The 25,140-nt window shown below is 51.9% G+C and overlaps 1 protein-coding gene across 2 annotated transcripts; it reads right to left on the reverse strand.

Annotated features, from left to right (window-relative positions):
• Positions 1-3,541: 3,541 nt before the first annotated feature.
• Positions 3,542-18,497, reverse strand: mrps16 (mitochondrial ribosomal protein S16). Of its 2 annotated transcripts, XR_013574251.1 has the most exons (5): positions 18,262-18,497; positions 17,665-17,701; positions 7,360-7,620; positions 5,277-5,502; positions 3,542-4,304 (listed from the first exon to the last, which is right to left on the reverse strand). XR_013574251.1 is itself a non-coding variant. In XM_078535067.1 (4 exons), exons 2-4 carry the CDS (start codon positions 17,675-17,677, stop codon positions 5,363-5,365), a joined length of 414 nt encoding a protein of 137 aa, XP_078391193.1. In that variant the 5' UTR covers positions 17,678-17,701; positions 18,262-18,497; the 3' UTR covers positions 4,516-5,362. The 2 variants fall into 2 exon arrangements, 1 of the variants encoding a protein (XP_078391193.1); XM_078535067.1 differs by lacking the exon at positions 3,542-4,304 and having other exon boundaries at positions 4,516-5,502.
• Between the last annotated feature and the right edge of the window lie 6,643 nt (positions 18,498-25,140).

Raw genomic sequence — 25,140 nt, forward strand, 5'->3', positions numbered from 1 at the left:
TCACCCCCTACACCTCAACCCCCTCCCACGGCACCTTCCCATGCAACCGCAGAAGGTGCAACACCTGCCCCTTTACTTCCCCTCTCCTCACCATCCAAGGGCCCAAACACTCCTTTCAAGTGAAGCAGCATTTCACTTGCACTTCCCTCAATTTGGTTTACTGCATTCACTGCTCCCAATGCGGTCGTCTCTATATTGGAGACCAAACGCAGACTGGGTGACCACTTTGCAGAACACCTTCGGTCTGTCCGCAAGCATTACCCAGACCTCCCTGTCGCTTGCCATTTCAACACTCCACCCTGCTCTCATGCCCACATGTCCGTCCTTGGCTTGCTGCATTGTTCCAGTGAAGCTCAACGCAAACTGGAGGAACAGCACTTCATCTTCCGACTAGGCACTTTACAGCCTTCCAGACTTAACATTGAGTTCAAGAACTTCAGATCATGAATTCTCTCCTCCATCCTCACCCCTTTTTGATCCCTTTTCAAATATTTATTTTTAAATTATTATATACACATTTTTTCCCCACCTATTTCTATTATTATTTTTAAAATGTATTTCCATTCATTGTTTTATCCCCGCCTTTTAGCCCATTTCAATCTTTTCTCCCACGCCGTCCTCTCCCCCCACCCCCACTCGGGCCATCAATCACTTGCTGACCCTGCTTTCTACTCTTACCGTCACCATTAGCACTTCCTTTAGCTAATATCGCCGTCAAAACCCCTTTGATCTTTTGTTTATGACATCTTTGGAAATCTCTCCTTTGTCTCCTCCTATCACTGGCCCTCTATCCAGTTCCACCTGTCCCACCCCCCTCAACCAGCTTATATTTCACCACATTTCTACTTCTCTTTAGCCCTGAAGAGTCACCTGGACTCGAAATGTTAACTCTTTCTCTCCACAGATGCGGTCAGACCTGTTGAGTTTTTACATGCAATTTTTGTTTTCGATCCTGAATCCAGGCTGCTTTACTCCTTCTCCTCAGCCCAAGGCTAACGGATACCCCTGCTGCCGCCCAGCCAGGTTACTCTGCACTGGCAAGAATTCAAGGCTTGGGATTCTCCAGCCTGAATGCTTATTACCACACCAGACAGTACATTTATTCACTGAGTCTAAGTTTTTGTTTGAACTTCAGCCCCAGATCTTTGGCCACCGGTAGGGAGAGGAGCAGGCAGATCAGAGGGCCTCCTGGTTAGACCGTTCCTGGGTCCGGCCAAGGTGGCCAGAAACAGGTTCAGGCGGCAGGTAGTTGAAGTGGTCCTTTCGATCCGGCTGCCTGCCTCTCTTCTGTGGTTACGTCTGCTCCTGGGTGTCCCTGGAGAGGGAGCGCACAGTGACCACCGAAACACTTGAGGTCTTCCATGACCAGTGGGCACTGGAGGGGCAGGAGTGCATGATCAGCCCCCAAAACAATAGTTTAATTTAATTTTGATAAGTTTCCTTTCAAGTTCTGTTTTTGTTAGAATGCCTTTTTAATGGGGTTGACCCGTTGGTTCATTAGTTTTAATTGATGCCCAAAAGAGTATATCCCCAAATCCCTCTGCTCTCCCACCCCTTTTAGAATTGTACTCTTTATTTTATATTGCCTCTCTCTCTTTCTTCCCATCAAAAGGAATTACTCCACACTTCTCTACGTCAAATTTCATCTGCCGCGTGTTCACCTATCCCACCAGCTTGTCTATGTCCTCTCCAAGTCTATCACTGTGTTCCTCACAGTTCACAATACTTACAAATTTTGTGTTATCTGCAACTTTTGAAGTTGTGCCTGTACATTCAAGTCCAGGTCATTTAATATAGATCAAGAAAGGCAGTGGTCCTATACTGACCCCTGGGGAACCCCACTGTATATCCTCCCCCAGTCCAAAAAACAACCATTCACCACTACTCAGTTTCCTGACACTCAGCCAGCTTTGTACCCATGCTGCCACAATCCCTTATATTCCATGTGCTTCAATTTTACTTCCAAGCCTCTGATGTGGCACTTTCAGACATCTACATCCATCACATCAACCACATTTAGAAAGGAGCACTCCTTTCTGACTTCCAACGGCACATCCTGGGAATATTCTAACCTCTGAATTGGAAGGGGATTATCAGGACCCATATTAAAGAGATAAATTGAAAATGGAGATATCAGTCAGAGTTCCTGCTGCTGATCACCATCGCTGGGAAGGGCACATTGGACGAGGACTGGGTTGGACTCGGCTGAGATGCACCTTACGAATGAACAGCCTGGGCTCACACATGAAGAACGGCAACTGGCACGAGAGCCCGGAGTGCACATGGAACCAACACCAAGAAAAGAGAGGTCCCTAAGCGGTGGAGGAAAACAGCACGGTCTGGGTTTGGTGGTGGGTACAGACCGAGCTTCTAAGCTACACTGTCAGGAAACAAATTGTTTGACTATAAGCGACAGCAGAAACTTTCGATTACAAACCACAAGTGGGCACGGATCTCCAGAGTGGAATAGCTCACAATAATCAAATCCGATTTCAGAGATTCAGTGCTCTGCACCACTGGGGTCTGCCTGCCTCTGTGACATATTCCCAGACCACCAGATCCTGCTCCTCTTTCCAGATTTGCCCTGCTTCCCCCGCTGACTGCTGTAACTATCTACCCTCCTCTAGACCCTTTCTTTCCTTTACCTGTTTCTCATTTACTTTCGCCTCGCACCATCATCATTTAATCACAGCTTCCCTTTGGCTTTTTTTTTTGTGTCCCCTTATAATCATAGAATGATACAGCACAGGCCATTCAGCCCATCATGTCTGGGCTGGGGATCTTTGAAAGCACTATTTTACATTACACGTTCCCTATGTTAAAACAACTACAACACTGCGAAAGTTCGTCATTGACTGTAAAACACTGGAGACGTCCAATGGTTGTGAAAGGTGCTATATGATCGCAATTCTTTGTATCTCACTTCCCACACCGTGCCTACATTAACATCTCTGATGAAAGCTCATTGACCTGAAACGTTAACCCTGTTTCTCTCTCCAGAGATGCTGCATGGCCTGCTGAGTGTTTCCAGCATTTTCTGTCTTTATTTCCGATTTCCAGCATCTGCAGTGTTTTGCTTTTGGGAGATTGATGCAAGCTGTGTGCTGTTCACAAGACAATCCTCCAGGGCTTTGCTCATGTTACAAAATCTCCTTTAGAATCACAATCTGTGTTTGAGGCGGCGGGGGGAGAGAGAGTGAGGATTCGGGTGATAGGGCGGGAAGGGAGGACTCTGAGACTTTGCCAGGTGTTATGGCTTCATTAAAACCAGGTGAACAAGGGAATGGCAACAAGGGAGTGGCTATTGAAGTAACATTGGCTTCAGTAAACAATGCTCAGCAAATAAAACTGGACAAACATTCAGAAAGGACACACATGATATCAGCACCTCCTCCTTCACCCTACCACACACAGCTGCTGCCGCTGCCAATACATACACTGCCAATTCATTCGAGACAGGAGCCCCACCTTCATGATTGTCCACAACATATTATTTTAGTTACATCACTTCTGAAAAAAGAAAAAAGGAGCAATCCATGGATTGTATATTTTTTAAACCAGTTCTGGATTTATTCACTGAACATTAGAAGCCTTTAAGTGATCATTCAATAATTGAGCAAAAGGGGCAAGTACAACAAAACCAACTCTCCCAGCCTCACCACACATACCCTGACTCAGAGGGGATTCCCCTACCTGAGGCGCTGGGTGTCAAGCCTCTTAGCTGCTATATAACAGCAGTGATCCAGTACTGTAGGAGGACTGTTAAAACTGTTCCAAAGGTCAGAATTGAGCGATCCTCAACACACCTAACAACCATTTTAAAAAAGGTGTATGAGATGTTTACACTAAATCATCTAGAAACTCTGCTGAGTTGAAAACAGAGTTCAGTGTTCCTCAGCTACGGAGAGGGTTCTGTAGCCAGGCTCCCACTCCGGTCCGTCTCTCTCTCTCTCTCTCTGTATCCCACCACTGAAAGGTTTGTGTGAGAGAGACACTGTCAAGTGGGGGTAGGGTTGCATTGGCATTGACGCCCTCCTCCCACAGGCAAACATTGCACTGTTAGCGTGGATTACATGCTCAAGTCTCTGCCTTGAACCCATGACCTTCTGACTCGGAGATGAGAGTGTTAGCACCTAGTCACGGTGGGTGCAGCAAATTCCATCTCCTTCCCGACAGGCTGCTTCTCCTTTGCATGGGGCATATTCGGAGGCTTGGTTGCAATTTACTAGGCAGCCCTATTGAACCTGTCACATCACACAGCAGCTCACTGGAAATCCTGTGCTTTCATGGAGAACCCGATGATTCTGTCACATTGGGTGTAAACAAAACCGTTTTTAGTGGTGGAAACAACATCAAAAGCTATTGGAAAAGCAGGAGTAAGGATCAGTGTGGGTGAGCAGCATATGCCAGGCCTCACTTACTGACCCAGGGCAGTGAAGTTTCATGGGATGACACAATATCTCAAGATATCGGAGAGTGGGGCATCCGGCAGCAACCCTAGAAACAGGGGCCATATTGACCATAGGAGAGATTAGTGACAGCCCCATCTCACCACACAAGGCAATCTGCCACACACCACACCCACCATTGGGCTGTACTAGGCGCTGCCCATTCTTGGAGAGTGGCTGGATCAAAGAGGCTGGAATTTCATGCTTAGGGACAATGCTGGGATGCATTTAACGGGAAGCTGGATAAATGAGGGAGGAAGGACTAGAAGAATATTCTGATTGGGTTTAAATGAAAAGAGGTGGTGGGAGGCTGGTGGTGTGGAGCATAAACACTGGCAGAGGCAGAGTGGGCTGAATGGCCTGTTTCTGTGCTGTAAATACCATGGAAGTCTGTATATTGTGTAGACCCAGGATGATCTGCAGCTGAGGAAGAGGACACTGGGATGGAGGTTCAGGGACAGGGGAAGGATTGGAGGGTGGACAGAAACAACTGAGATACTTCAGGGGTTTAAAAACAGCAGGAACTGAATGTTAAGTTTGGAATCACAATGAATGACTGGTCTCACTGGCATCCAGTAACCGATAACGGTGGGTTTGAGGGACAATCACCGTGCTCACTTGATCTAAGAGGAAGACACAGCTGTAAATCCTACCTTCCTACCTTGGGCTGTACCTGAGCTGTCTACACCAGGCTGAGACTGGGAGCTACACGATATTAAAGGACACTGGTTTTAAGTGTGCTCTACAACAATCTATTAGTAAAACAGTAATTGAGTCCCATTACAATGCTGTTTGCTGTAGATACCGGCCCAAAACAGGCAGAGAGACCTCCTGTGCTTATTACAGATGACACTCAATGAAGCATTGGAGGCTGTTAATGTCCTCCTCTGGGGGTTGCACTATGAACTCTGGAATCAGGCGCTCGGCTGTTCATCTCCTGCAGCTTCCACAGGCTCTTCCTCCAGCTCAGCTCGGGCCACTAGTGCCTGCTTCTTGTGAAATCTCTCTGCCCCGGTCACTGTCATGGGGTGCAGAGGGAAAAATCCGGACAGACCTAGCAAACAAAGAAAAGACACAAAAACCATTTATCAAGAAGTGCAGTAAAGCTCAATTGTCACTTCCGGTTTTAACAGATCTCCAGACCCGTTTGTTAAACCAGCGGCCCACGGGGTCACAGCCCAGCGCGGGGTCCCAGCCCGGCGGCTCCGCAGGGTCCCAGCCCGGCGGCTCCGCGGGGTCCCAGCCCGGCGGCTCCGCGGGGTCCCAGCCCGGCGGCTCCGCGGGGTCCCAGCCCGGCGGCTCCGCGGGGTCCCAGCCCGGCGGCTCCGCGGGGTCCCAGCCCGGCGGCTCCGCGGGGTCCCAGCCCGGCGGCTCCGCGGGGTCCCAGCCCGGCGGCTCCGCGGGGTCCCAGCCCGGCGGCTCCGCGGGGTCACAGCCCGGCGGCTCCGCGGGGTCACAGCCCGGCGGCCCACAGGGCAGTTGGGGGGCAGGGAAGGGGCACAAGGCAGCCAGAACCTGTGGCTGGGGTGGGGGGGATGGTGGGGGGGGCAGTGCCAGAGCAGCCAGAACCTGTTTAGAGGCGGCTGCACTTTGGCCGTAAAGTGGGTTTGACCTTTAATCTGTCGAGACTAAGGAAGGGACCCTTCCCTACCTGCCTGACCAGCCAGGCCTTGCTGGCAACGACCCCAACAAGCAGTATCCAGCCAGTATCACTGCCACAGAATACATGAAATAGGAGCAGGAGTAGATCATACGACCCATCGACTCTGCTCTGCTATTCTATACGATCAGGGCCAATCTTGGGCTTCAACTCCATTTTCCCAACCTGAAATGTACTCAAAGCTGGAGCATCCACCACCCTCTGGGGTGGAGAAATCCAAAGATTCACAACCCTTTGAGTGAAGCTGGCCCCTTATCCTGAGACTGTGCCCCCATATTTTAGGTTCCCCGACCAGCGGAAACAATCTCTCAGTGTCTGATCTATCAAGCCCCCTCAGAACCTTGTCTGTTTCAATGAGATTGCCTCGCATTCTTCTAAACTCCAGAGAATATAGGCCCAAATTACTCAGTCTCTCAACAAACGACAACCCTCTCATCTCAGGGACCAATCCAGTGAACGTCTGCTGCACCACCTCCAATGCAAGTATATCCTTCCTTAAATACAGAGGCCAAAACTGCACACAGTATTCTAGGTGTGATCTCACCAAAACCCCATTCATTCAGAGCAAGACTCCTTTCTTCCTGAGCTCCAATCCCCTTGCAATAAAGATAACATGCCATTTGCCTTCCAAATTGCTTGCTGCACCTGCATGTTAACTTTCAGTTCCTTGTATGAGCACACCCAGGTTTCTCTGAACATCAACATTTACAAGTTTCACACCTTTAAAAAGAAACCTGCTTTTCTATTCTTGTAACCAAAGTGAAGAACTTCCTGCTTGCCCACATTATACTGTTGCTCACTCACTTAACCTGTCTATATCTCTTTGCAGCCTCTCTGTCCTCCTCACAGCTTGCATTTCCAGAGGCTGCAGGTGCCCATACGCTGTCTGTTGGGAGCGGCTGGAGGGTTGGTTCAGGAGGGAGGGGGGCAATAAAATGTCAAGGGACACAACACAAGATTAAAAATGGGCACTTGCCCACCCCACCCCCCGGTGGCAGGGCAGGGAATGGCACTGCTTGATGCTGTTCAGAGCCAAACACACGAACATGTGTTGGGAGGGACATGCAGCAGAAAGGCTTCTGCCAGAGCACATGAGGGCAAGTCAGCATTTGATCCCCTCCTTGAATAATCTGCCCAGCACTGGCTGTCAGGGTGACACGTTGGAACTCTGGAACCTTCTGAAGAAGTTGGCGGGGTTGGGTGGGGTGTTGACAATAACCTGAGGGAGGAAGAAGAGCCAAGACCTTTTACCTAGCAGTCTCTCCACAGGCTTCGTCATGTGTGCCCCACAGGCTAGCCAGTACTTGATCCTCTCATAGTTCAAACTGACCAACTTCTCGTTGAAGATGTTGGGCAGGGGATCATACGATCCCAGCTGCTCCAGGAATTTGCCATCCCGGGCCCGTTTGTTATGTGCAGCAACAATCTTGTAGAAGGGTCGGTTTGTGCAGCCACCCAAAGCCATCCGGATACACACAAATCCCCGCTGATAATGTTTCAGCAGGATCGGTGCTGAGAAAGAAACAAAAAAAATAACTGATCTACAACAGAACCGGATCAGAGACAGAGATTATACAGCACTCCGCACAGGTGACACAGCACTCCGCACGGCTGACACAGCACTCCGCACGGCTGACACAGCACCCCGCACGGCTGACACAGCACCCCGCACGGCTGACACAGCACCCCGCACGGCTGACACAGCACCCCGCACGGCTGACACAGCACCCCGCACGGCTGACACAGCACCCCGCACGGCTGACACAGCACCCCGCACGGCTGACACAGCACCCCGCACGGCTGACACAGCACCCCGCACGGCTGACACAGCACCCCGCACGGCTGACACAGCACCCCGCACGGCTGACACAGCACCCCGCACGGCTGACACAGCACCCCGCACGGCTGACACAGCACCCCGCACGGCTGACACAGCACCCCGCACGGCTGACACAGCACCCCGCACGGCTGACACAGCACCCCGCACGGCTGACACAGCACCCCGCACGGCTGACACAGCACCCCGCACGGCTGACACAGCACCCCGCACGGCTGACACAGCACCCCGCACGGCTGACACAGCACCCCGCACGGCTGACACAGCACCCCGCACGGCTGACACAGCACCCCGCACGGCTGACACAGCACCCCGCACAGATTATACAGCACCCCGCACAGATTATACAGCACCCCGCACAGATTATACAGCACCCCGCACAGATTATACAGCACCCCGCACAGATTATACAGCACACCGCACAGATTATACAGCACTCCGCACAGCACCAACAGATCAACCACACAGGTTATAAAGCACTCCACACAGCACCAACAGATCAACCACACAGGTTATATAGCACCCCGCACAGCACCAACAGATCAACCACACAGGTTATAAAGCACCCCACACAACACCATCAGATTGACCACACAGATTATACAGCACTCCGCACAGCACCATCAGATCGACAACACATATTAGACAGCACTCCGCACAGCACCATCAGATCGACCACACAGATTATACAGCAGTCCACACAGCACCATCAGATCAACCACACAGATTAGACAGCACTCCACACAGCACATTCAGATCAACCACACAGATTATACAGCACTCCACACAGCACCATCAGATCACCCAGAATATACAGCACTCCACACAGCAACTTCAGATCAACCACACAGATAATACAGCACTCCACACAGCACCTTCAGATCAACCACACAGATTATACAGCACTCCACACAGAACCATCAGATCAACCACACAGATTATACAGCACTCCACACAGCACCATCAGATCGACAACACATATTAGACAGCACTCCGCACAGCACCATCAGATCGACAACACATATTATACAGCACTCCACACAGCACCATCAGATCAACCACACAGATTATACAGCACTCCGCACAGCACCATCAGATCAACCACACAGATTATACAGCACTCCACACAGCACCATCAGATCAACCACACAGATTATACAGCACTCCACACAGCACCATCAGATCAACCACACAGGTTATAAAGCACTCCACACAACACCATCAGATCGACCACACAGATTATACAGCACTCCGCACAGCACCATCAGATCGACAACACATATTAGACAGCACTCCGCACAGCACCATCAGATCGACAACACATATTATACAGCACTCCGCACAGCACCATCAGATCGACCACACAGATTATACAGCACTCCACACAGCACCATCAGATCGACCACACAGATTATACAGCACTCCACACAGCACATTCAGATCAACCACACAGATTATACAGCACTCCACACAGCACCATCAGATCACCCAGAATATACAGCACTCCACACAGCAACTTCAGATCAACCACACAGATTATACAGCACTCCACACAGCACCATCAGATCAACCACACAGGTTATACAGCACTCCACACAGCAACTTCAGATCAACCACACAGGTTATACAGAACTCCACACAGCAACTTCAGATCAACCACACAGGTTATATAGCACTCCGCACAGCACCATCAGATCAACTACACAGGTTATACAGCACGCCACACAGCACCTTCAGATCAACACAGATTATACAGCACTCCGCACAGCACCATCAGATCAACCACACAGATTATACAGCACTCCACACAGCACCTTCAGATCAAAACAGATTATACAGCACTCCACACTGCACCATCAGATCAACCACACAGATTATACAGCACTCCACACAGCACCATCAGATCAACCACACTGGTTATACTGCACTCTGCACAGATTATACAGCACTCCACACAGCACCATCAGATGAACCACACAGATTATACAGCACTCCACACAGCACTATCAGAACAACTACACAGATTATACAGCACTCCACACAGCACCATCAGATCAACCACACAGGTTATACAGCACTGCACACAGCACCATCAGATCAACTACACAGATTATACAGCACTTCGCACAGCACCTTCAGATCAACACAGATTATACAGCACTCCGCACAGCACCTTCAGATCAACACAGATTATACAGGACTCCGCACAGCACCATCAGATCAACACAGATTATATAGCACTCCGCAACGTACCATCAGATCAGCACAGATTATACAGCACTCCACACAGCACCATCAGATCAACTACACAGATTATACAGCACTCCGCACAGCACCTTCAGATCAACACAGATTATACAGCACTCCGCACAGCAACATCAGATCGACAACATATTATACAGCACTCCGCACAGCACCATCAGATCGACAACACATATTATACAGCACTCCGCACAGCACCATCAGATCGACCACACAGATTATACAGCACTCCACACAGCACCATCAGATCACCCAGATTATACAGCACTCCACACAGCAACTTCAGATCAACCACACAGATTATACAGCACTCCGCACAGCACCATCAGATCAACCACACAGATTATACAGCACACCACACAGCACCTTCAGATCAACCACACAGGTTATACAGCACTCCACACAGCAGCTTCAGATCAACCACACAGATTATACAGCACTCCACACAGCAACTTCAGATCAACCACACAGATTATACAGCACTCCACACAGCAACTTCAGATCAACCACGCAGGTTATACAGCACTCCACAGAACCTTCAGATCGACCACACAGATTATACAGCACTCCACACAGAAACTACAGATCAACCACACAGATTATACTGCACTCCACAGAACCTTCAGATCGACCACACAGATTATACAGCACTCCACACAGCACCATCAGATCAACCACACAGATTATACAGCACTCCGCACAGCACCATCAGATCAACCACACAGATTATACAGCACTCCACACAGCACCATCAGATCAACCACACCGATTATACTGCACTCCGTACAGGTTATACAGCACTCCACACAGCACCATCAGATGAACCACACAGATTATACAGCACTCCACACAGAACCATCAGAACAACTACACAGATTATACAGCACTCCGCACAGCACCATCAGATCAACCACACAGGTTATACAGCACTGCACACAGCACCATCAGATCAACTACACATATTATACAGCACTCCGCACAGCAGCTTCAGATCAACACAGATTATACAGCACTCCGCACAGAACCTTCAGATCAACACAGATTATACAGCACTCCGCACAGCACCATCAGATCAACACAAGTTATACAACACTCCACACAGAACCATCAGATCAACTACACAGATTATACAGCACTCCGCACAGCACCATCAGATCAACCACACAGGTTATACAGCACTGCACACAGCACCATCAGATCAACTACACATATTATACAGCACTCCGCACAGCAGCTTCAGATCAACACAGATTATACAGCACTCCGCACAGAACCTTCAGATCAACACAGATTATACAGCACTCCACACAGCACCATCAGATCAACTACACAGATTATACAGCACTCCGCACAGCACCATCAGATCAATCACACAGGTTATACAGCACTGCACACAGCACCATCAGATCAACTACACATATTATACAGCACTCCGCACAGCAGCTTCAGATCAACACAGATTATACAGCACTCCGCACAGAACCTTCAGATCAACACAGATTATACAGCACTCCGCACAGCACCATCAGATCAACACAAGTTATACAGCACTCCACACAGCACCATCAGATCAACTACACAGATTATACAGCACTCCGCACAGCACCATCAGATCAACCACACAGATTATACAGCACTCCACACAGCACCATCAGATCAACCACACAGATTATACAGCACTCCACACAGCACCATCAGATCAACCACACAGATTATACAGCACTCCGCACAGCACCTTCAGATCAACACAGATTATACAGCACTCCGCACAGCACCATCAGATCAACACAGATTATACAGCACTCCGCAAAGCACCATCAGATCAACACAGATTATACAGCACTCCACACAGCACCTTCAGATCAACGACACAGGATATACAGCAATCCGCACAGCACCTTCAGATCAGCCACACAGGATATACAGCACTCCACACAGCACTATCACATCAACTACACAGATTATACAACACTCCACACAGCACCAGCAGATCAACCAGATTATACAGCCCTCCACACAGCACCATCAGATCAACCAGATTATACAGCACTCCACACAGCACCTTCAGATCAACTACACAGGTTATACAGCACTCCGCACAGCACCATCAGATCAACCACACAGGTTATACAGCACTCCACACAGCACCTTCAGATCAACACAGATTATACAGCACTCCGCACAGCACCATCAGATCAACACAGATTATACAGCACTCCACACAGCAACTTCAGAACAACCACACAGATTATACAGCACTCCACACAGCACCATCAGATCAACCACACAGATTACACAGCACTCCACACAGCACCATCAGATCAACCACACAGATTATACAGCACTCCGCACAGCACCATCAGATCAACCACACAGATTATACAGCATTCCACACAGCACCATCAGATCAACCAGATTATGCAGCACTCCACACAGCACCATCAGATCAACCACACAGGTTATACAGCACTCCACACAGCACCATCAGATCAATGACACAGATTATACAGCACTCCATACACCACCTTCAGATCAACCACACAGGTTATACAGCACTCCACACAGCACCATCAGATCAACCACACAGATTATACAAAACTCCACACAGCACCTTCAGATCAACACAGATTATACAGCACTCCATACAGCACCATCAGATCAACCACAGAGATTATACAGCACTCCACACAGCACCTTCAGATCAACCACACAGATTATACAGCACTCCACACAGCACCTTCAGATCAACACAGATTATACTGCACTCCACACAGCACCTTCAGATCAACCACAGATTATACAGCTCTCCACACAGCACCATCAGATCAACCACACAGATTATATAGCACTCCACACAGCACCTTCAGATCAACCACACAGATTATACAGCACTGCACACAGCACCATCAGATCAACCACACAGATTATACAGCACTGTACACAGCACCATCAGATCAACCACACAGATTATACAGCACTGTACACAGCACCATCAGATCAACCACACAGATTAGACAGCACTCCACACAGCACCATCAGATCAACCACACAGATTATATAGCACTCCACACAGCACCTTCAGATCAACCACACAGATTATAAGGCACTCCACACAGCACCATCAGATCAACCACACAGATTATACAGCACTGTACACAGCAACATCAGATCAACCACACAGATTATACAGCACTCCACACAGCCCCATCAGATCAACCACACAGATTATACAGCACTCCACACAGCCCCATCAGATCAACCACACAGATTATACAGCACTCCACACAGCACCATCAGATCAACCACACAGATTATACAGCACTCCACACAGCCCCATCAGATCAACCACACAGATTATACAGCACTCCACACAGCCCCATCAGATCAATGACACAGATTATACAGCAATCCACACAGCACCATCAGATCAACCAGATTATACAGCACTCCACACAGCACCATCAGATCAACCACACGGATTATACAGCACTCCACACAGCACCATCAGATCAACTACACAGATTATACAACACTCCGCACAGCACCATCAGATCAACCACACAGGTTATACAGCACTCCACACAGCACCTTCAGATCAACCACACAGGTTATACAGCACTCCACACAGCACCAGCAGGTCAACCACAGATGATACAGCACTCCACACAGCACCATCAGATCAACCACACAGGTTATACAGCACTCCACACAGCACCATCAGATCAACCACACAGGTTATACAGCACTCCACACAGCACCTTCAGATCAACCACATAGATTATACAGCACTCCACACAGCACCATCAGATCAACCACACAGATTATACAGCACTCCGCACAGCACCATCAGATCGACAACACAGATTATACAGCACTCCACACAGCACCATCAGATCAACCACCCAGGTTATACAGCACTCCACACAGGACCATCAAATCAACCACACAGATTATACAGCACTCCACACAGCACCATCAGATCAATCCACACAGATTATACAGCACTCCACACAGCACCATCAGATCAACCACACAGATTATACAGCACTCCACACAGCATCATCAGATCAATGACACAGATTATACAGCACTCCGCACAGCACCATCAGATCAACCACACGGATTACACAGCACTCCACACAGCACCATCAGATCAACTACACAGATGATACAGCACTCCACACAGCACCTTCAGATCAACCACACAGATTATACAGCACTCCACACAGCACCAATCGATCAACCACACAGATTATACAGCACTCCACACAGCACCATCAGATCAACCACACAGATTATACAGCACTCCGCACAGCACCATCAGGTCAACCACAGATTATACAGCACTCCACACAGCACCTTCAGATCAACCACACAGATTATACAGCACTCCACACAGCACCTTCAGATCAACCACACAGATTATACGGCACTCCACACAGCACCATCAGATCAACCACACAGATTATGCAGCACTGCACACAGCACCATCAGATCAACCACACAGATTATACGGCACTCCACACAGCACCATCAGATCAACCACACAGATTATACAGCACCTTCAGATGAACCAGATTATACAGCACTCCACACAGCACCTTTGGATCAACCACACAGATTATACAGAACTCCACACAGCACCATCAGATCAACCACACAGATTATACAGCACTCCGCACAGCACCTTCAGATGAACCAGATTATACAGCACTCCACACAGCACCATCAGATCAACCACACAGATTATACAGCACTCCGCACAGCACCTTCAGATCAACCACACAGATTATACAGCACTCCACACAGCACCATCAGATCAACCACACAGATTATACAGCACTCCACACAGCACCATCAGATCAACCAGATTATACAGCACTCCACACAGCACCATCAGATCAACCACACAGATTATACAGCACTCCACACAGCACCATCAGATGAACCAGATTATACAGCACTCCACACAGCACCATCAGATCAACCACACAGATTATACAGCACTGTACACAGCACCATCAGATCAACCACACAGATTATACAGCACTCCGCACAGCACCTTCAGATCAACCACACAGATTATACAGCACTCCACACAGCACCTCCAGATCAGCCACACAGGTTATACAGCACTCCACACAGCACCTTTAGATCAACCACACAGATTATACAGCACTCCGCACAGCACCATCAGATCAACCACACAGATTATACAGCACTGTACACAGCACCATCAGATCAACCACACAGATTATACAGCACTGTACACAGCACCATCAGATCAACCACACAGATTATACAGCACTGTACACAGCACCATCAGATCAACCACACAGATTATACAGCACTCCACACAGCACCTTCAGATCAACCACACAGATTATACAGCACTCCACACAGCACCTTCAGATCAACCACACAGATTACACAGCACTCCACACAGCACCTTCAGATCAACTACACAGATTATACAGCACTCTGCACAGCACCTCCAGATCAACCACACAGATTATACAGCAATCCGCACAGCACCTCCAGATCAGCCACACAGGTTATACAGCACTCCACACAGCACCTTTAGATCAACCACACAGATTATACAGCACTCCGCACAGCACCTCCAGATCAGCCACACATAATATACAGCACTCCGCCCAGCACCTTCAGATCAGCCACACAGATTATACAGCACTCCACACAGTACCTTCAGATCAACCACACAGATTATACAGCACTCCACACAGCACCATCAGATCAACCACACAGATTATACAGCACTCCGCACAGCACCTCCAGATCAGCCACACATAATATACAGCACTCCGCCCAGCACCTTCAGATCAACCACACAGGTTATACTGGACTCCACAGAGCACCTTCACATCAACCTCACAGGTTATACAGCACTACACACAGCACCTCTAGATCAACCACAGAATTTATACCGCACTCTACAGCACCATCAGATGAACCACAGATTACACAGCATTCCACACAGCACCCTAACAGTGGGGCTGGAGGGGAGTGGCACAGAAGAGTAAAGGGATGACTGAGTATAGAGTCCTAAAGGCAGAGCTGTCACTGATGCTTTACAAAGAAGATGGAAAGCTGAGTAGTTGTGGGAGAATGTTTCAGAGTCAGTGGCAGGTTGACTAAATTAGTAATACTTCAGTAGCTACACTGCAGGAGTTGACCACTTATTTCTGGCTGACACTCAAGAGTTGCCCTTGGGGGGCCTGGGGGGTGGGGGGTTTGCGGAGTGGGTTGGCAGAGATATCCTCCTTTAGGACTCACATTAAACCAAGGTACCATTTCAGTGGTTGAGGTGGATGAAAAAGATCCCAGTGCAGTATTGGAAGAGTAGGGTGTTTGTCAGGTGTCCAGGGCTAAACATTCCCTCCCCTACCCACCAACCTCAGCCAACAGCAAATACAGATTGATTCAATGGTCAATTCAACTTGCCGATTTAGTGTGGAATTGTGTTGCTGGTTTGCTTCTATAACATCAAGGGCGGCACTTCAAAGTAGCTCAATGCCTGTGAAGCACTTGGAAGAGTTGATTCAGATATGTGATAAACTTCTATACAACGCAGCCTTTTTTTCCCCCGATACATGGTCCTGCGCCTCTGATAGTGGCTAGTGGCTGTGGGGCTGCAGAATGGAAGGGCCTGCCTGTTTCACACAACTGGAGAAGATGGTGGTGCCAAGCAGAGATGGGATTAATGGAGTGTGAATAGTGCAAGAGAGTGCACGACCTGGAGTCTTGAAGGGGGTGATGGGGTGGGACGCAGGAGCTGCGGAATGGCTGGTGAGGGGAGCAGGAGAGGTTCACTGGGAGGAAATGAATTCTGAGTGTAACAGAGGAGCACAAGCAGGCAACAACACACAAATAGAAAACTGCACCCTTGGTGAATGACCAGAGATGGGGCAAGAAATTCAACTTAGGACTGAGCCAAATTTAAAGACTGGTGGATAGCAAGAGGTAGAAGATAGTAAAAGGATCTATCAGGGTCAGGCTGGAAGAAACTTGGCATCAACCAGGACTGGATGTCAGGCAGAAAGTCAGATAGAATGGCAAAACCGTGGTACAGCTGGGGAGGGGGATTGATCAGCCAGACTGACGCTTGTAGCAGTGCTAAGAATTAGTTTGATGAGGTATGGTTGCTGCGCAGGGACAGGCAGGGGTGGAACCCTGAGAGAGTGAACATGTCGTGAATATGCTGGGAAAGAGAATGGGAGAGACACCGATGAGAACTGAGCATCATAAGCCCTTCAATTCTCCAACCTAGGGATACCGAGCGAGAAGGCATTGATACTCCAGGCAACCAGTGGCCTGACACTGCAAACAATACAGAGGAACAAACATTACTGAGCGGGCAGTTAAATCCAGCTGGGTACCCAAGGGCACTAAGCTGGTAGAGGTTTGTTCCTCAGAGGTTGCTGTGCCATACTTACAGAGATGCACCATGACTTTTCCCTTCCAATTTTACACCTGGGGAAAAAAGATGAATAAAATAAATCCTCACAGTATATTCCAGTGTATAGACCTTCCTACACATTCGAAGGTTCCTTTGGTTTCATTTTAGTTCATTTTCTCTCCTGAAGGTGCCGATTGCCTGGTATGGTTATGGAAATTGACTTCAGGTACAAGTGACCACTCCAGTGGCCGGTCTCAGGGGCCAGCCAGACAGTGAGTGTCAGAGCCAGAAATGGGAACACAGGAGAAGGCCATTCAGCCCCTCGAGTTTGCTCTGCCATTCAATGAGATCATGGCTGATGTTCTACATCAACTCCATCTTCCTGCACTATCCCCGTATCCCTTAATGTCGTTGGTACCTAGAAATCTTATCAACCTGAATCTATCAGGATTGAGCCCCATTCAAGGCCCACACACTCTCCTTCCAGCAGCAATCACAGGACACAAAGCAGTGGCTAAAACCCAGGCTGATTTCCAGCCCCCCTACCCCACCCCACCCCATGTGGGGCACCGAGATCTATTGTAACTTTGACCGAGATCTCAGGCTAAGGTCAGTTCACTAAAGCCAGACTCACAGGGGCTCAGCTCCACTGGGTAGATGGCGGGTAATTTGTTTGTTTCACGTTTCTGGTCATTGGTAAAGACAACAACCCCCCCGGGAATAAAGCATTGGGGAGGAAGGAGAGGCCTGGGGGTTATTTGTACAGAGACACAGCCCAAAGCAGCTGCTGGACCATCTCCCTCCCGCCCAGCAAACCCGGATCAGATCCAGCCGCTCGCTGTCACAGACTGATCTGACCGCGGGTTGGGGAGCGAACTCCTCCCACCCCAGCCAACCCACCCCAACCATCTCACCCCCAGCCAACCCACCCCAACCATCTCACCCCCAGCCAACCCACCCCAACCATCTCACCCCCAGCCAACCCACCCCAACCATCTCACCCCCAGCCAACCCATCCCAACCATCTCACCCCCAGCCATCCCACCCCAACCATCTCACCCCCAGCCATCGCACCCCAGCCAACCCACCCCAGCCAACCCACCCCAGCCATCTCACACCAGACAGCCCACCCCAGCCAACCCACCCCAACCATCTCACCCCCAGCCAACCCACCCCAACCATCTCACCCCCAGCCAACCCACCCCAACCATCTCACCCCAACCATCGCACCCCAACCATCTCACCCCAACCATCTCACCCCCAGCCAACCCACCCCAACCATCTCACCCCCAGCCAACCCACCCCAACCATCTCACCCCAACCATCTCACCCCAACCATCTCACCCCAACCATCTCACCCCAACCATCTCACCCCCAGCCAACCCACCCCAACCACCTCACCCCCAGCCAACCCACCCCAACCATCTCACCCCCAGCCAACCCACCCCAACCATCTCACCCCAACCATCTCACCCCAACCATCTCACCCCCAGCCAACCCACCCCAACCATCTCACCCCAACCATCTCACCCCAACCATCTCACCCCCAGCCAACCCACCCCAACCATCTCACCCCAACCATCTCACCCCCAGCCAACCCACCCCAACCATCTCACCCCAACCATCTCACCCCAACCATCTCACCCCAACCATCTCACCCCAACCATCTCACCCCCAGCCAACCCACCCCAACCATCTCACCCCAACCATCTCACCCCAACCATCTCACCCCAGCCAACCCACCCCAACCATCTCACCCCCAGCCAACCCACCCCAACCATCTCACCCCCAGCCAACCCACCCCAACCATCTCACCCCCAGCCAACCCACCCCAACCATCTCACCCCAACCATCTCACCCCCAGCCAACCCACCCCAACCATCTCAACCCAACCATCTCACCCCAACCATCTCACCCCAACCATCTCACCCCAACCATCTCACCCCCAGCCAACCCACCCCAACCATCTCACCCCAACCAACCCACCCCAACCATCTCACCCCAGCCAACCCACCCCCAGCCATCTCCCCCATCTCACTCACTCTCCCCATCACACCGCCCCCATCACACCCCCATCTCACCCCCGCCACCAACCGCCATCTCAGCCGTCCCCCATCTGTATCTCGGTATCAGTGTCTGTCTCGCCCCCTCTCACCCGACTCCTCTCAGCAACGGGCTCTGAGCTCCGCCATTTGCCGCACTCTGACCCGGAAGCGGAGCCTGGGGCGCGCTGTGGTTGGTCAATAGCCTCATTTGTTTAAATGTTTATGCAAATCACGACCAGCAGTGATGTCATCCACCCCCCCCTCCCCGTGCGGCGGGGTTGCTGACTCTCTGGGTTTGTCTTGATCTGAGCGCAGGAAAAACAGCAGAAAGTACCGTCAGTGACAGAGCCACAGGGAGTGATGGGATTGCAGCCTGACTGCGTTACTATATAAATAGTACAATTCTGTACTTTACTGCAGTACTGAGGGAGTGCTGCACTGTCACCGGGTCAGTACTGAGGGAGTGCTGCACTGTCACCGGGTCAGTACTGAGGGAGTGCTGCACTGTCACCGGGTCAGTACTGAGGGAGTGCTGCACTGTCACCGGGTCAGTACTGAGGGAGTGCTGCACTGTCACCGGGTCAGTACTGAGGGAGTGCTGCTCTGTCACCGGGTCAGTACTGAGGGAGTGCTGCACTGTCACCGGGTCAGTACTGAGGGAGTGCTGCACTGTCACCGGGTCAGTAATGAGGGAGTGCTGCACTGTCACCGGGTCAGTACTGAGGGAGTGCTGCACTGTCACCGGGTCAGTACTGAGGGAGTGCTGCACTGTCACCGGGTCAGTACTGAGGGAGTGCTGCTCTGTTACCGGGTCAGTACTGAGGGAGTGCTGCACTGTCACCGGGTCAGTACTGAGGGAGTGCTGCTCTGTCACCGGGTCAGTACTGAGGGAGTGCTGCACTGTCACCGGGTCAGTACTGAGGGAGTGCTGCACTGTCACCGGGTCAGTACTGAGGGAGTGCTGCACTGTCACCGGGTCAGTACTGAGGGAGTGCTGCACTGTCACCGGGTCAGTACTGAGGGAGTGCTGCTCTGTCACCGGGTCAGTACTGAGGGAGTGCTGCACTGTCACCGGGTCAGTACTGAGGGAGTGCTGCACTGTCACCGGGTCAGTACTGAGGGAGTGCTGCACTGTCACCGGGTCAGTACTGAGGGAGTGCTGCACTGTCACCGGGTCAGTACTGAGGGAGTGCTGCACTGTCACCGGGTCAGTACTGAGGGAGTGCTGCACTGTCACCGGGTCAGTAATGAGGGAGTGCTGCACTGTCACCGGGTCAGTACTGAGGGAGTGCTGCACTGTCACCGGGTCAGTACTGAGGGAGTGCTGCACTGTCACCGGGTCAGTACTGAGGGAGTGCTGCTCTGTCACCGGGTCAGTACTGAGGGAGTGCTGCACTGTCACCGGGTCAGTACTGAGGGAGTGCTGCTCTGTCACCGGGTCAGTACTGAGGGAGTGCTGCACTGTCACCGGGTCAGTACTGAGGGAGTGCTGCACTGTCACCGGGTCAGTACTGAGGGAATGCTGCACTGTCACCGGGTCAGTACTGAGGGAGTGCTGCACTGTCACCGGGTCAGTACTGAGGGAATGCTGCACTGTCGTGGGGTCAGTACTGAGGGAGTGCTGCACTGTCACCGGGTCAGTACTGAGGGAGTGCTGCTCTGTCACCAGGTCAGTACTGAGGGAGTGCTGCACTGTCACCGGGTCAGTACTGAGGGAGTGCTGCACTGTCACCGGGTCAGTACTGAGGGAGTGCTGCACTGTCACCGGGTCAGTACTGAGGGAGTGCTGCACTGTCACCGGGTCAGTACTGAGGGAGTGCTGCACTGTCACCGGGTCAGTACTGAGGGAGTGCTGCACTGTCAGGGGGTCAGTACTGAGGGAGTGCTGCACTGTCACCGGGTCAGTACTGAGGGAGTGCTGCTCTGTCACTGGGTCAGTACTGAGGGAGTGCTGCACTGTCACCAGGTCAGTACTGAAGGAGTGCTGCACTGTCACCGGGTCAGTACTGAGGGAGAGCTGCACTGTCACCGGGTCAGTACTGAGGGAGTGCAGCTCTGTCACCGGGTCAGTACTGAGGGAGTGCAGCTCTGTCACCGGGTCAGTACTGAGGGAGTGCTGCTCTGTCACCAGGTCAGTACTGAGGGAGTGCAGCTCTTTCACCGGGTCAGTACTGAGGGAGTGCTGCACTGTTGGGGGGTCAGTACTGAGGGAATGCTGCACTGTCACCGGGTCAGTACTGAGGGAGTGCTGCACTGTCACCGGGTCAGTACTGAGGGAGTGCTGCACTGTCACCGGGACAGTACTGAGGGAGTGCTGCACTGTCACCGGGTCAGTACTGAGGGAGTGCTGCTCTGTCACCGGGTACTGAGGGAGTGCTGCTCTGTCACCGGGTCATTACTGAGGGAGTGCTGCACTGTCACTGGGTCAGTACTGAGGGAGTGCTGCACTGTCACCAGGTCAGTACTGAGGGAGTGCTGCACTGTTGGGGGATCAGTACTGAGGGAGTGCTGCACTGTCACCGGGTCAGTACTGAGGGAGTGCTGCACTGTCACCAGGTCAGTACTGAGGGAATGCTGCACTGTGACCGGGTCAGTACTGAGGGAGTGCTGCACTGTCACCGGGTCAGTACTGAGGGAGTGCTGCACTGTCACCGGGTCAGTACTGAGGGAGTGCTGCACTGTCACTGGGTCAGTACTGAGGGAGTGCTGCTCTGTCACCGGGTCAGTACTGAGGGAGTGCTGCACTGTCACCAGGTCAGTACTGAGGGAGTGCTGCACTGTCGGGGGGTCAGTACTGAGGGAGTGCTGCACTGTCACCGGGTCAGTACTGAGGGAGTGCTGCACTGTGACCGGGTCAGTACTGAGGGAATGCTGCACTCTGACCGGTTCAGTACTGAGGGAGTGCTGCACTGTCACCGGGTCAGTACTGAGGGAGTGCGGTTAAGTCAGGGAGTCAGGACTGAGGGAGTGCTGCTCTGTCACTGGGTCAGTACTGAGGGAGTGCTGCACTTTCAGGCGGTCAATACTAAGACAGTGCTGCTCTGTCAGAGGATCAGTACTGAGGGAGTGCTGCTCTGACAGAGGATCAATACTGTGGGAGTGCCTCTCTGTCAGGGGGCCAGTACTGAGGGAGTGCTGCACTGTCACCGGGTCAGTACTGAGGGAGTGCTGCACTGTCACCGGGTCAGTACGGAGGCAGTGCTGCACTGTCACCGGGTCAGTACGGAGGCAGTGCTGCACTGTCACCGGGTCAGTACCGAGGGAGTGCTGCACTGTCACCGGGTCAGTACCGAGGCAGTGCTGCACTGTCACCGGGTCAGTACCGAGGGAGTGCTGCACTGTCACCGGGTCAGTACCGAGGGAGTGCAGCTCTGTCACCGGGTCAGTACTGAGGGAGTGCAGCTCTGTCACCGGGTCAGTACTGAAGGAGTGCTGCACTGTCACCGGGTCAGTACTGAGGGAGTGCTGCACTGTCACCGGGTCAGTACTGAGGGAGTGCTGCACTGTCACCGGGTCAGTACTGAGGGAGTGCTGCTCTGTCAGGGGGTCAGTACTGAGGGAGTGCTGCTCTGTCAGGGGGTCAGTACTGAGGGAGTGCTGCTCTGTCAGGGGGTCAGTACTGAGGGAGTGCTGCTCTGTCAGGGGGTCAGTAGTGTGGGAGTGCTGCTCTGTCAGGGGGTTAGTACTGAGGGGGTGCTGCTCTGTCAGGGGGTTAGTACTGAGGGAGTGCTGCACTGTCAGGGGGTTAGTACTGAAGGAGTGCTCCTCTGTCACCGGGTCAGTACTGAGGGAGTGCTGCTCTGTCACCGGGTCAGTACTGAGGGAGTGCAGCTCTGTCACCGGGTCAGTACTGAGAGAGTGCTGCACTGTCACCGGGTCAGTACTGAGGGAGTGCTGCACTGTCACCGGGTCAGTACTGAGGGAGTGCTGCACTGTCACCGGGTCAGTACTGAGGGAGTGCTGCACTGTCACCGGGTCAGTACTGAGGGAGTGCTGCTCTGTCACCGGGTCAGTACTGAGGGAGTGCTGCATTGTCACCGGGTCAGTACTGAGGGAGTGCTGCACTGTCACCGGGTCAGTACTGAGGGAGTGCTGCACTGTCACCGGGTCAGTACTGAGGGAGTGCTGCACTGTCACCGGGTCAGTACTGAGGGAGTGCTGCACTGTCACCGGGTCAGTACTGAGGGAGTGCTGCACTGTCACCGGGTCAGTAATGAGGGAGTGCTGCACTGTCACCGGGTCAGTACTGAGGGAGTGCTCCACTGTCACCGGGTCAGTACTGAGGGAGTGCTGCACTGTCACCGGGTCAGTACTGAGGGAATGCTGCTCTGTCAACGGGTCAGTACTGAGGGAGTGCTGCACTGTCACCAGGTCAGTACTGAGGGAGTGCTGCTCTGTCACCGGGTCAGTACTGAGGGAGTGCTGCACTGTCACCGGGTCAGTACTGAGGGAGTGCTGCACTGTCACCGGGTCAGTACTGAGGGAATGCTGCACTGTCGTGGGGTCAGTACTGAGGGAGTGCTGCACTGTCACCGGGTCAGTACTGAGGGAGTGCTGCTCTGTCACCGGGTCAGTACTGAGGGAGTGCTGCACTGTCACCGGGTCAGTACTGAGGGAGTGCTGCACTGTCACCGGGTCAGTACTGAGGGAGTGCTGCACTGTCACCGGGTCAGTACTGAGGGAGTGCTGCACTGTCACCGGGTCAGTACTGAGGGAGTGCTGCACTGTCACCGGGTCAGTACTGAGGGAGTGCTGCACTGTCAGGGGGTCAGTACTGAGGGAGTGCTGCACTGTCACCGGGTCAGTACTGAGGGAGTGCTGCTCTGTCACTGGGTCAGTACTGAGGGAGTGCTGCACTGTCACCAGGTCAGTACTGAAGGAGTGCTGCACTGTCACCGGGTCAGTACTGAGGGAGAGCTGCACTGTCACCGGGTCAGTACTGAGGGAGTGCAGCTCTGTCACCGGGTCAGTACTGAGGGAGTGCAGCTCTGTCACCGGGTCAGTACTGAGGGAGTGCTGCTCTGTCACCAGGTCAGTACTGAGGGAGTGCAGCTCTTTCACCGGGTCAGTACTGAGGGAGTGCTGCACTGTTGGGGGGTCAGTACTGAGGGAATGCTGCACTGTCACCGGGTCAGTACTGAGGGAGTGCTGCACTGTCACCGGGTCAGTACTGAGGGAGTGCTGCACTGTCACCGGGACAGTACTGAGGGAGTGCTGCACTGTCACCGGGTCAGTACTGAGGGAGTGCTGCTCTGTCACCGGGTACTGAGGGAGTGCTGCTCTGTCACCGGGTCATTACTGAGGGAGTGCTGCACTGTCACTGGGTCAGTACTGAGGGAGTGCTGCACTGTCACCAGGTCAGTACTGAGGGAGTGCTGCACTGTTGGGGGATCAGTACTGAGGGAGTGCTGCACTGTCACCGGGTCAGTACTGAGGGAGTGCTGCACTGTCACCAGGTCAGTACTGAG

Source organism: Cetorhinus maximus, unplaced genomic scaffold (assembly GCF_964194155.1).
Source record: "Cetorhinus maximus unplaced genomic scaffold, sCetMax3.hap1.1 HAP1_SCAFFOLD_243, whole genome shotgun sequence".
Lineage (NCBI taxonomy): Eukaryota > Metazoa > Chordata > Chondrichthyes > Lamniformes > Cetorhinidae > Cetorhinus > Cetorhinus maximus.

What these genes read in the sequence shown, in the direction of transcription:
- mrps16 (XM_078535067.1), bottom strand. An exon ending in GCCTGTGGAGAGACTGCTAG is followed by an intron (nt 5,503 to 7,359) that starts GTAAAAGGTCTT and finishes TTTGTTTGCTAG; the next exon opens with GTCTGTCCGGATTTTTCCCT.